The 13076-nt window shown below is 43.3% G+C and overlaps 1 protein-coding gene across 1 annotated transcript in view; it reads left to right on the forward strand.

The window, feature by feature from the left end:
• The first annotated feature begins 9263 nt into the window (after positions 1-9263).
• The window catches only part of LOC143281302 (uncharacterized), a 14010-nt gene continuing 10197 nt past the window's right edge, over positions 9264-13076 (forward strand). Inside the window, exon 1 of the mRNA XM_076586474.1 lies at positions 9264-9691. Within this exon, the coding sequence (XP_076442589.1) occupies positions 9488-9691 (204 nt within the window). The 5' untranslated portion in view covers positions 9264-9487. The remainder of the gene's footprint in view (positions 9692-13076) is intronic.

Genomic DNA, 13076 nt, shown 5'->3' on the forward strand with positions numbered 1-13076 from the left:
GTCACTGAATTTTATTTCTTTTTTCTTCATCTTCTTCTTCCTCGTTCGTGAGCTGCAACTCCCACGTTCACTCTATACATGTACACGAGTGGCCTCAGTTTACTGACGTGTATGACCGTTTCTACCCCGCCATTTAGATAGCCATACTCCCGAGTTTTCGGGGGTGTGCACGCTGGGTAAGTTCTTGTTTCCATAACCCACCGAACGCTGACATGGATTACAGGATCTTTAACGCGCGTATTCGTTGATGTTCTGCCTGCGTATACACACGAAGGGGGTTCGGTTCAGGCACAACTTGAGCAGTCAGTCTTCACATAATACTATGTTGACCTTGGAGATAGGAAAAATCTCCACGCTTTAGCCACCAGGCGCCGTTAATGAGAGTCGAACCCAGGACCCTCAGATTGAAAGTCCAACGCTTCCCATCATATCCCACCCCTACTCTCCCCCCAATCCTACCCTTCCCACCGCAGTATCCTACCCCGGCTACTCTGCCCCCTATCCTACCCCTCCCACCCTACCCCCCCCCTACTCCCCCCCCCCAATCCTACACCTCCCACCATATCCCCCCCCTAGTCCTATCCCTCCCATTATTTCCCCCCTCACTACTCTCCCACCCCACCCCCAATCCTACCCCTCCCACCATATCCCACCCCTACTCTCCCCCCAATCCTATCCCTCTCACACTATCCTGCCCCCTATACCACCCCTCCCTTACTCTGCCCCATTACCTACCACCCCTATCCTACCCTTCCCCCACCTTCATCCGCCTCCTGTCCTAACCCCTCTCATGTCCTACTCTCTTCCCCACTATCCAACCCTATCCCTCTCTGTACCCATACCCTGTCCCTGTTCTGTCCCGTCACGCCACCCACAGCGAAGATTTCCAACACTTTTCCACTGCAGTGCCACCCAACCAAACTATCAACATCATAATGTCAGCTACCAAATTTCTGCATGTTTGATTATTTTGATCCCTTTTGATTTCAAGTTCCCGACCATTACATATTTATCATCAGTGCATAAGCCCTATATTCATTTAGTGGTAATGTCCTTGCATAATCGAATATGCCATGAAAGTGAATACCAATTTCTGTTGTAAAGTCGTTAGAGGGTTGTGCCGGGGTGGGAGATGACAGGGGGGGGGGGGGGCGGAGTTCCAGTCAAACAAACCAGATGAAACATTAAGAGTATACTGTTCTGCACCCTAACGTTGGATACATTCCATCGTGAAGCGAGAGGGAGAAAAGAGGCGTGTGTCTTTTTCAACTTGACTGTCGCAAAAATTACGGCCTTGAAGGCGCACAGCCGGTTTTTAATCTGTCATCTCGCGACCTTTTCCTTTTTCAGGAGAATTACGTATCGTTTTTGGTTTTGTTGTTTTTCATGCGCCAGCGACGATAATGTGTGCGTGCGTGCGTACATACATACATACATACAGACAGGCAGACAGACAGACACACTCCCACCATACTGAATTGTTGGTAAACATGAACAACACATTCACAGCAAAAGGCAGACTGCATCATTGATCTGTAGATGGAAACTGAACTGTTTCAAGACAAAATACATAAAAAGTGTTCCCTGTATGTGTGGTAATCCTATAACAAGTGATCATGTATTTACTAGCGACATGTTAAAATGGTATATACCTGTACCAGCATCTTTTCCGATGCAAGAAATATTGGACTCATCAATTTTATTGTTCAATTTCTTTAAATCGTTGTTAAATAGTCAAATTGGGTTGCTGTTTATAACCTTCTTTTTTTTCTTTTTTTCAGATTCATGTATATATCTTGGACTTTTCACTGTTAATGTTGGACTGTTTCAAATCTTTGTTCGATGGTCCAATTGGGTTGTTAAAACGACCTATCTCTCTCTCTCTTTTTATTTATTTATTTATTTTTTTTAAGTTAGGAATTTATTATTTTAGCCAGATTGTTGTAAATGTCGTGATTTTTCCCCCTTATCCTTTCCTCCCTTCCTCCCCCCCCCCCCCCCCCCCCCCCACACACACACACACCCTCCTTTTTTTTCGGGGGGGGGGGGGGGGAGGCGTCTAACATCACTTAATGTGGATAGACATTAAATGAAATTGAACATACATACTCCATGGATGATGGACTGCTATTGAATGGGAGCGAATGTGGGGAAGAATACAAACATTTTTCTGCAGACATCATGCAAACAGAAAAATAGTCACTAAACACTTGGACAGAGATAGAAGGGAAGGGACAGAGGGAGATCATCGGGGCGCGGAACCAAAGGGAGAAAACTTTTACAGAATTACAAGCTGTACTGTTTCTTTCCCCTGACGTGTTCGGCTTGGTATTTTCAGTGCGAGAGACACAGACACGATAATTTTGTGTCTCTACAAAGGTGCTTTAAGACAACGGCTTTTATTCTTGCACTTCGTGAAAGACTGATTCACTACATACGGCAAAACTGGAATTCACATATCCAAAATAGCGACTGATTTGGAGTATATAAACTGATCAGTAACTTAGGATACATAACCATCAGTCCAATTTGTATGTCAATGCAAATTGACAAACATTTGCAGTATATAATGGCGAGGTTTGTCTGTGAGCATTTCTTATCTGTTTATCAGTCAGCACCACTATAGACAGTTTAACATTTATCATAATCATGATGTGGCCCATTATGCACAGAATCCGTGACACAGCTACGCGATTTGAAGGCGCCGTGACCGGAGGAGGAAAGGAGAGTATTTCTGCACTGTTCGTTTGCGGCTGTTTTACACTGTTGGATCATTAGAGCATGCACTGGTATGGATAAAAACTTTCGTAATCTACTTTATCTAGTGATTTAAGTGATTATTTAGTGATTTAAGTCTGCCGTACTGAAAAGCAATTCTTTATGCTTTTCACAACTTGACAATAAATCACAATAACCCCAAAATAGTGTCTGAGTAAGGTCTTGAAAAGAAAATGATCGTTTTTTTTTTTTTTTTCAATTACTTTTCTCCATCAGCTTTTCTTTCACCTTCTTGTGTAATTTGAAATTTTCGCTTTAGCAACAGACCTTTGCGACGCGTAGACACCATGATGAAATGGCCGTTGAAATCAACTTGAGGCCTGACACCGCCTCCTTCCCCCGCTTTCACCGCTCCACCATCCGCCCTCCAGCATCTCTCCTCCGTCTACAGCCGTTGAACCCCTAACCTAAATGTGAGTCGACTACTCGGTTTCGACAACTGAATCTTCGGCACTCGCTTTGCAGGATTCAAGAATAGGATTTTATTGCTTTCGAATTACAGAGGTGACATTTACCATACAGTTTCAGTTTTACCATACAACAAACATACAGTAAAACATACTGTGCATTTTAATCTACCTACGTTTATGTTTAGCTGTGTTAAAAAAACAAAACAACAACAACAAAAACCAAAAAAAACCAAGCTTATGGTTATGCAAAGTCAAACACATGTATAAGCATGTGGTTTCTATTAGAGCAACGTATAGAAAAGCTCTACGTTTCATGTGCCTATGCGGGCACTCCTCCATCTCCCTGGAACAGCAACGATCGTATGAAGCAATATAGATCGCAGTGAACTAACCAACTATTTCTGAGAAATGGTTCCCGGCGAACACAGAAGTAGCTGCTTCGCAATATCCGGCTTGAACTCTTTCATGGGGCCAAACATATGATTTGCAATAGGCGACGGCTTCGTTATAACCGGCTTCGTCGCCCACTGGGGACCCTAAAACCGTTTCGTTATAAGCGGCATTTTGTTACACCCCACATCGTTACATCCGACGTATTTTTGACTCACTTGTGTAAACAAAGTGAGTCTATGTTTTAACCCGGTGTTCCGTTGTCTGTGTGTGTGTGTGTCTGTGTGTCTGTGTGTCCGTGGTAAACTTTAACATTGACATTTTCTCTGCAAATATTTTGTCAGTTGACACCAAATTTGGCATAAAAATAAGAAAAATTCAGTTCTTTGCAGTCATCTTGTTTAAAACAATATTGCACCTCTGGGATGGGCAAAAAAACACAAAAAAAACCACCTAATTATATGCAAACTGCATTTACTGTTATATTTATATTCATATTTTATGTATTCTCTAAACTTGGCACTTTGACCTCTTATTCTGACACAACAACAAGAGGAGTCATTATTATCATTTTTTGTTCAAACAGGAACTTCTTTTGCTAAGCATGGAATTTTTATTTGTTTTGCAAACGTTTTGGTGCAGATAGTAAAAAAGGGAAATTACTCTGTAATTAATGCTAGTGGACTTCATTTATCACAAGTGAGTCTTGAAGGCCTTGCCTGTTTTGTTAGTAATGTAAAGAAGGATTTTTCCCGGGACCAACCTTTTTGCTTCGTTATTTTCGGCATTCGTTGCATCCGATTTTATTATAACAGTTTGGACTGTATAATTTATATCTATGTAATGTCGGATCTTTAAAGCTTTCGTTCCGCGATTGTGCCGTGTACCAAGCAGGGGATAAATAAAGCTGTTAGGAATGAACCGGTTAATTCTCGGCAACTTGAACAAGCCAGGATTCTACAGTCCGGTGCGCAAAGGTTTGCAGTTCAGGTGACATGGCACTAAAGCCTTGTATTCGATCACTGAAGTGGAAATATAATTGTTTTTATGCTTGCTTTTTTTTTCTTTTTTTCTTTTTTTTTAGCGATCTAGTCATACATCATGTGTGCGTGCGTGTGTGTTGCGTTTCTTGTTTGTGTGCATTTAGCTGCGTATATTGATTTTTATCTTTTGTCCAAACTTTGTCATGTTGTGTGTTGTGGGCTAAGATATTGTGAAGACTGAGTGAGTGACGAGCCTGTGGATGCACAATAAAATGTCCACGTGGAAGAATAAAGATATATTGTATGGTATTGTGTTGTATTGTATTGTATGGTGCCACGCCATTGAGAGAACGTTCTTGCTTCTAGTTCTCGAGAAAGCGGATGTTTTCCCAACTGACATCACAAAATGTTCCTCGATTGTTCTTAGTGCCACGTCTGGTTGAAATACTATTCGTCATGTTATGTTGTCAGTTCTTTCTTTTCAGTTTCACTGAGCCGGAGAGTTTCTCAAGGAGGCGTCACTGCGTTCGGACAAATCCATATACGCTACACTACATCTGCCAGGCAGATGCCTGATCAGCAGCGCAGCCCAACGCGTTTAGTGAGGCCTTGAGTCGCATGCAGATATATATATATATATACACACACATATATCAGTGTGTGTGTGTGTGTGTGTGTGTGTGTGTGTGTGTGTGTGTGTGTGTGTGTGTGTGTGTGTGTACTTATCAGCGGATTTCTTCTGCAAAATTTTGCCACTGGACAACACACTCAAACAACACATGAGAAACGTGGAAAACCCCGCGGGTTAAGCAAGAGCCAGCTGGTACGTGGGCGAAATGGCGTGGCGTGACTTATCTTGTCTCACGTGCTGTGCTGTGCGACTCCGACAGCTGACGGCAGAATGAATCGTGACGTGATTGTGCTATTCCGCTTTGCACACGTTACAGAGACCGCGGCTACAGTCAGATTTTTTTTTTTTCTGACCCAGTTCAGTTTGTTACAGTTTTCCCCCCGTATGTTTTATAGTCCTCCCTCTCTCTCTCTCTCTCTCTCTCTCTCTCTCTGTGCTGGTCTCTCTGTCTGTCTTTATCTGCCGCCTGGCTGTCGTTTTTATTTCTGTCTGTCTGTTCTTCAGTCAGTTTATCTGCCGGTGCTCTTCTATCTACTGGCCTGCCCCCCTCGCCCTCTCCCTCCCTCTCTCTCGTATCCATTGTTGTCTTGAAGTACAAGTGGTAGACTGCTCATTGGGACAATGGCCTATGTGCACTGGCATATTTACCAAAATAGTCCTCTCTCTCTCTCTCTTCTCTCTCTCTCTCTCTCTCACACACACACATACACACACATCAAACCTCCGCTCCCTGGTATTATCGCGAACAGAGTCACCATGACGTCAACATCCGGTCATCTCATGGGAGTCACTCTGCTGACTCAGCTTCAGCTGACTTGGCTGTGTGCTATCTGTTCAGGGAGACCCTTCGCGTGGAACAAGGTCGCGTTTTTTCCCCCTTCTTGTTTCACTGACGGTCACGTGTGTCACGTGCTTATGGTTTTTCCATTTCTTGGGATGGACAGCATATTTTGTATTGCATTTTATCGCACCGTATCTGTCGTATCATATAGTATCAAATCGTGTCGTATTGTATCGTATTGTGACGCATCATGTCGTACTGAGGTCTATCGTATTATATTACCTGTTGTGTTGTGTTGCGTTGCATGGCATTGAGTCTTTTTGTATCAATGTACTTTGTATCCGATTGTACTGTACTGTGTTCTGCTCTTTTTTTTTCCCCTCAGTTGTATGCTAGTCCGTGGAGCACATGTTTTATCTTTTCTCTGTTTCTTTCTTCTTCTTTTACTTCCTTTTTTATGTGCTGAACACAAGCCTTTCTTCACTGGACGAAAAAAAGAAAAAAAAAACAAAGAACAGAAATTAAAAAAAAAAAAAAAAAAAAAAAAAAAACAACCAACCAAACAAGAAACCCCACACATACACACGCTCACGCATATGCACCTCTCAATGAAAAAACAACATGTCAGAGGAAGAACGTGTTAAGCTGTTCAAACTAAAGAAAGGGAAAACGTATCCACAACGCACAACACCGGCACTGATACTCAAGCACGTGCAGAACGAGACTGCAAACTCTTCGTGGTCTGATCTAGTTTTATCTGGCCTGATGTGTTCGCGCTGCTGTGTCTCGCCTTGCCAACCGATTCGCTTGTCAGTGACAATCTCGATATTAACAATAACGATTGTTTCATGTGATTGTACATCGAAAACAAAACAAAACGTTGCCATGGTCTCCATGTCTGTGACATCGCGTCGTGCTTGCATATGTGTGTCGTGTCGCATTGCTGAATGGGCTGAACAGCTTTTTGGCATTAGAATTCTCTCTCTCTCTCTCTCTCTCTCTCTCTCTCTCCACATAAAATGCATGCTGTTCGCGTCAGTGGCTTTTGTTGGGGAAGGAGGTTGAGAGAGAGAGAGAGAGAGGGGGGGGGAGAGTTGGTGGGTGTGGTGGGGGTTAGGGTCAGAAGGATGTGGGAATGGGAGAGGGGGAACGAGAATTCAAGGGAGAATGAATGTAGATACAACCAGGTCCTTCGTGTTACAACGTGTATAAGCTGGTTCTGAGTTTTGCTTCCATCTTGTTGTTGTGAGAGTTGTTCCACAGGTTTTACCGTGTCTTTATGTTGACAGTGATGTTGTGGCAGAGGTCTCTTGAACATGGCCAGGGCTTGACGGATTCGTTTCCCATTTACCCCTCCGTGCTGGCTTAGCAAGAGCTGGCACACTTTTCTTTCATCTTTTTATACAAAGACAGGATCTTGATTTAAACTGTTCCACTTTTTTGCTTTCTTTCTTGCCCTATTTATTCTTTGTTCGTTTGTTTGTATGCTTGTTTGTAGCCCCAGCTCGAGGTGACTTTAAAGGAAAGGTTCAGCCGGATTCATATTTCACTTTTAAGTCATTGTAACTGCGAGTTTTTGATTTGCTTCCACACAAGCGCTCACTTTCCCCCTTCAATGCGTGCGTTATTGGTGTGTTACATGTTCACTCGTACAGATGAGCGAGATTTTATTCCGGAATGTAGGCAGCCGTCCACCGTTTCAGGGGGCTGTCCATGATGGACATGTTTCGGGCGCAAAAGCCGAATGGTTAAAGCAATGGACTTTCAGTCTGAGGGTTCCGGGTTCGAATCTCGGTGGCACCCGGTGGGTAAAGGGTGGAGATTTTTTCCGGTCTCCCTGGTCAACATATGTGCAGACCTGCATTGCCTGAACCCCCTTCGTATGCATACGCACGCAGAAGATCAGATACGCACGTTAAAGATCCTGCAATCCAGTGTCAGCGTTCGGTGGGTTATGGAAGCAAGAGTATACCCAGCATGCACACCCCCCAAAACGGAGTATGGCTCCCTATATGGCGGGGTAAATAAATATTAAAAACAACAACAACAACTGTCATACACATATAATGTTACATGTTTGTCTGAATGTGTATGTGTGCGTGCCTGAACTCTGATTGAATGACACAGGAAACGAATGATGAGCGCCCAATGGCAGCCGTCAGTCGGTTCTACCCAGGTAGGCAGCCTGTTGTGTAAAGGACCCCGTGTTTGTAAAGCTCTTAGAGCTTGGTCTCCGGCCGAGGATAGGCGCTATATAAGTATTCATATCAATCAATCAATCAATCAATCAGTCATGTTTGCTGACCTAAATATGACGTGGATTCTGAGAACTCGCGCCGTGCTTATCTGATCTACATGCTTTTAAGAAGAATGGAGAGCATTAGGCACTATCGGATGGCACATGAAAGAACTCGTGTCAAAGGGTTGTCCGTGGAAATAAATCTGTAGAAAATCACACTTGTATTTCAGAATAAATACACTTAGATTGTTGAACAAATACACTTGGATTGTAGAACAAATACACTTGGATTATAGAACAAAACACTCGTGCAGACAGAAATAAAATCGCCAGCGCTGCACTGAGGACAGCAGTTCGAATTTCATACAAAGAATTCTGTTGTGACAAAAATAATACGAAACAATACGAAACAATCCTACTACACAACATAACAACTCAGTTATCACAACCATTTGGCTTGGTTCCTTGGTCGGACTCTTAGTGCTGCTTCTTATGCTACTAATACAACAACTGACTTGTGACAACTACCACAACTGTTGCTGCTGTAGCTCATTGCGACTTCTACAACTACGACTTCACCATCAACAATAACATAATTAATTACAAACTGACAGGCCCAACACCCCAGGCTTCAGTCTGTGGCAGAACGACGTGAAAACGCTTTTTCCCCAACTTCCTAAAACTTGATGAGGAAACAAAACGAACCAGTTCAACACTACAGTCATGAAAGTTTTGCGAAAACAGGTCCTGGGATGATTTGTTAGACATGGCCTTCCACTAAACAACAAACAAGTCCGCCAATTCGTACCGTGCACAAAACCAGCGTCAGTGAAAGCCTCACTGTTTCCTCATTGGTTGAAAACTGAGGCCGACAGGCCGTGACGACAGTGTTTTCTGCGCAAACGACAGCTTGTTGCTGTTTCGCTCCAACGAAACCACGACTTCCGCATAACCCACACCGGCTCAAGACATCCCATGACGCCGTCGCCCTTGTCAACTAAGGTGAAGGCCAGTTATTATTACCATGCTTTTCATATATAAATGCTCGTCAACGCTGAAAAGACTACAGCCACGAACAACTTGACCTGCGTAAAGCCGATAGGTCGTTAAACTCCACTATACACACTTCTCAGCATCGCTTCTGCTAAGACCATCGCCGGTGGCTAGAAAACAGTGACAGTCGCCGACCGAACAGTCAAGCTGGGATCTTGGGGAGCTTTTAACTCGAGCTGAAGTGAAACGTTGCGAATCTGATCAGCAAGACCTTGTGCAACAATGGTGCCTCTGGTGCTTGCTTTGCTGCCTGCAATGGCTGTTGGCAGCTTGCTGATGATGCCAGGAGAGACCACGGACTCTACAGTGTCGGCCACGTATGAGCCGGTGGTCTTCGCTGTCAAGGCCATCAACCAGCAGTTTGCCCGGAGCAACGGATGGTCTGAGGAGCTGAGTTTGGTGAAAATCGTTCGTGCCAGGAAACAGGTATGTATACTGCAAGGATCTATGATTTATGGTAGTGATTAGATATCGCATCAGTGCTTACGTACAGTAATTAAACCAAACCAAGTACAGGTATTGGATCGCCTTCTGTTCCTAGCCAGGGCGTATATGTTTTTATCCACAATTTATCTTCATCATGGAAGTTCATTGCGAATGATGAAGACGTCAGTGACTCGGCAGATGAGAACGCACATGTATAACAAATTCTGTAATACTGACACGCGGGTTTGGTGATTTACTAGACAAAAGTAGTATACATTAAGATGCTGTGAATGAATCAACCTTCAAAAGTTAGACTGTACACGAATTTAATAACAAAGACATACTGCGATATGTGTTTCAACTAGTACTGTCATCACCACAAGAAAACAGGTGTTTTTCATGTTGTGATTATAAAACACAGGAGGCTTGAGGCAAAGCCAGAAAGCGGCTGTTTAAAGTATAGAGGTTGTAACAACAAGAATGATTTTGAAAAAAAGGTAAATCTGGTTTTATACATATTGCCCAGGACATAGATGTTTAGCCTACCAATAATGTTTGAACGAGACACGACAAGTGTTTGCATACAGTGACAGCTTCACAGACGGAGACACATTATCGCATGCATTGTGATGAACAATCCTCGGAACCTCTGCTGCAAATTTATCTCTCTCCATACGAACGGCGAAAGAGACGACGTTAACAGCGTTTCTCCCCAATTACCACCATCAAAATATTACAAGCGGAAGGCTTTTACACTGAAGAGGTCAATGTTGACAAAGAAAACCACAATTCTGACGACGGAAGCTAAAGGTTGGGTCATTCAGACACCCACTGGACATCCGATGGGTCTGTGTAGAAGAGAAGAGAGGACTGGCCGTACTGAGTGAGTTAAAGCTGTGAACTGGGCAGACAGAACCACGTCCCATCTTAAGTAGTGTTAGTCGGTTAAACACTGGGAACACCTCTTCGCATCCCATCCCATCCCCAGCCCCCAACCTCCTTATTCAAGCGTCTTCATCGTTGCCCTCCCCCCCCCCCCCTACCCCTGCCATCCCGGCCTTCCCGTTACCTTGTGATCTACAGTCTCATGTCATTTATGCTGTGACCTCTCTCATCAGGCTCGACAGTGAAGTCAGTGTTCACTGATTAACATAGATTAATTAACATTTTCTGGTGTGACATGTACATGTACGTGTTGCTCAACAGATCCTGTATCATGTATGTATGATGTAACGCGTGTCAGTGTGTTCTTGTCGCGTTGTCAAAATTATGTTTCTGATTGTTTGTGTTTTTTGAAATGAATGTTTTAAAACTGTTCAGACAAATGAATGCATGCGCACGCACACACTTGGCACACACACACACACACACACACACACACACACACACACACACACACATGTACGTGCGCACACACACACACACACACACACACACACACACACACACACACACTACATCGAAACAGAAATTCAGTTCAGTTACTCAAGAAAGCGTCACAGCGTTCGGACAAATCCATATACGCTACACAACATCCGCTGAGCAGATTCCTGACCAGCAGCGTAACCCGACGCGTAGTCAGGCCTTGAGGAAAAAAAAAAGAAAAAGAAAAAGAAGAAGAAGGGGGCGGGGCACATAAAACTGACAAGTTAGAAGATGGACGGTCTTGGACAATGAATGAGACCTGTCGCAGTTGCCATGGTGACATGCAGCCAAGAGTCCGCGTGACCTTGGATGTACGTGTGTGAAACTGACATGTGACAGGACGATATTTCCATGATCTGTTCTTCGATTCCGGTCTTTGTTTGACGGATAGAAACGTCACGTTAGTTTCGCGTGTTTTCCTTTGAAGAGAAGAGAATAGAATAATTATGTCCTTACTGACAAGTGGCTCCGGCCATTGTTTGACAGAAACGTCGTGTTAGTTTTGCGATCTGTGTGTGTGTGTGTGTGTGTGTGTGTGTGTGTGTGTGTTTCAGAAGAGAAGCGAATAGGCTGATTATGCCTTTATTACCAAGTGTACCTGGATAACAAGGAATATTTGTGGGTAGGGGGTGGGATGGGCGAAATAGTACACACACAAAAATCAAACATCAATTAGAAATTATCTGGAAATAAATGAAATAGGAATTTAGATATGCACATACTCATAAATGTTTGCTTCTGGTTTGTTACCTCTGTGTGTGTGGGAGGGTGGAGGTTCTCTCTCTCTCTCTCTCTCTCTCTCTCTCTCTCTCTCTCTCTCTCTCTCTCTCTCTCCCTCTCTCTCTCATATTGTCAAAATTTTTGTACAAAGTGTTTCAGAAAAGATCAGAGTTAAGAGCAGAAGAGTGATTGGTGATAATCGAGGATGATAAATTAAAATTTGAAGTCGAGAAGTCATGATGAAAGAAAAATGTAGAGGGTAACTGGTTCATTGAGTTATCAAGTCAACCCCTTGTTTGTTATCTATATGTACGGGAATAATCCGAAGTAAGAGGCCTTCCTTTTCGTGCGAAATTGGATTGATTGATAGATGTGTTCTAAACCTTGAAATGAACATTTTGTTTATTCAATAAAAATGTCATGTCATGTCATGTCATGTCAGGTCATCTCTCTCTCTGTCTCTGTCTCTGTCTCTGTCTCTGTCTCTGTCTCTGTCTCTCTCTCTCTCTCTCTCTCTCTCTCTCTCTCTCTCTCTGCGGGATAAACAGAACGTTGACAACACAGCAGGGTTTGTAAACTGCTTCAAACGAACAATCGTTGATTGCATGTGACAGGATAGGCACGAAACACGTTCAGAACAGTACAACAAGTTTACTGAATTTTGGCTATACAGGATGTCTTAAGTTGACAAATAGCATAGAACCATATACTCACATTGTAATGAATAGACATATGAAATGTGATTTTACATGTGGGGAAAGGGTGGATATTTTTCCGATCTCCCAGGTCAACATATGTGCAGACCTGCTAGTGCCTGAACCCCCTTCGTGTGTATACGCAAGCAGAAGATCAAATACGCATGTTAAAGATCCTGTAACCCATGTCAGCGTTCGGTGGGTTATGGAAACAAGTACATACCCAGCATGCACACCCCCGAAAGCGGAGTATGGCTGCCTACATGGCGGGGTAAAAACGGTCATACACGTAAAAGCCCGCTCGTGTATATACGAGTGAATGTGGAGTTGCAGCCCACGAACAAAGAAGAAGTAGGAGAAGAAGATGATTTTACAAGACTTACGATTTGGTGTCTCAAGCTGCAGATTTTGTAAGGTAGAAAGAGTAAACAGTGCTGATTGCCATGATTGCGTGGAGGATTAAATTCATATGATGTTTTTCTGTCCTGATCTTTTTGACTTGAGGATGAAATATATTCAACCTGATTTTTTTTTTTTCATAATAA

The sequence above is a fragment of the Babylonia areolata genome, chromosome 4 (assembly GCF_041734735.1).
Source record: "Babylonia areolata isolate BAREFJ2019XMU chromosome 4, ASM4173473v1, whole genome shotgun sequence".
Taxonomy (NCBI): Eukaryota; Metazoa; Mollusca; class Gastropoda; order Neogastropoda; family Buccinidae; genus Babylonia; species Babylonia areolata.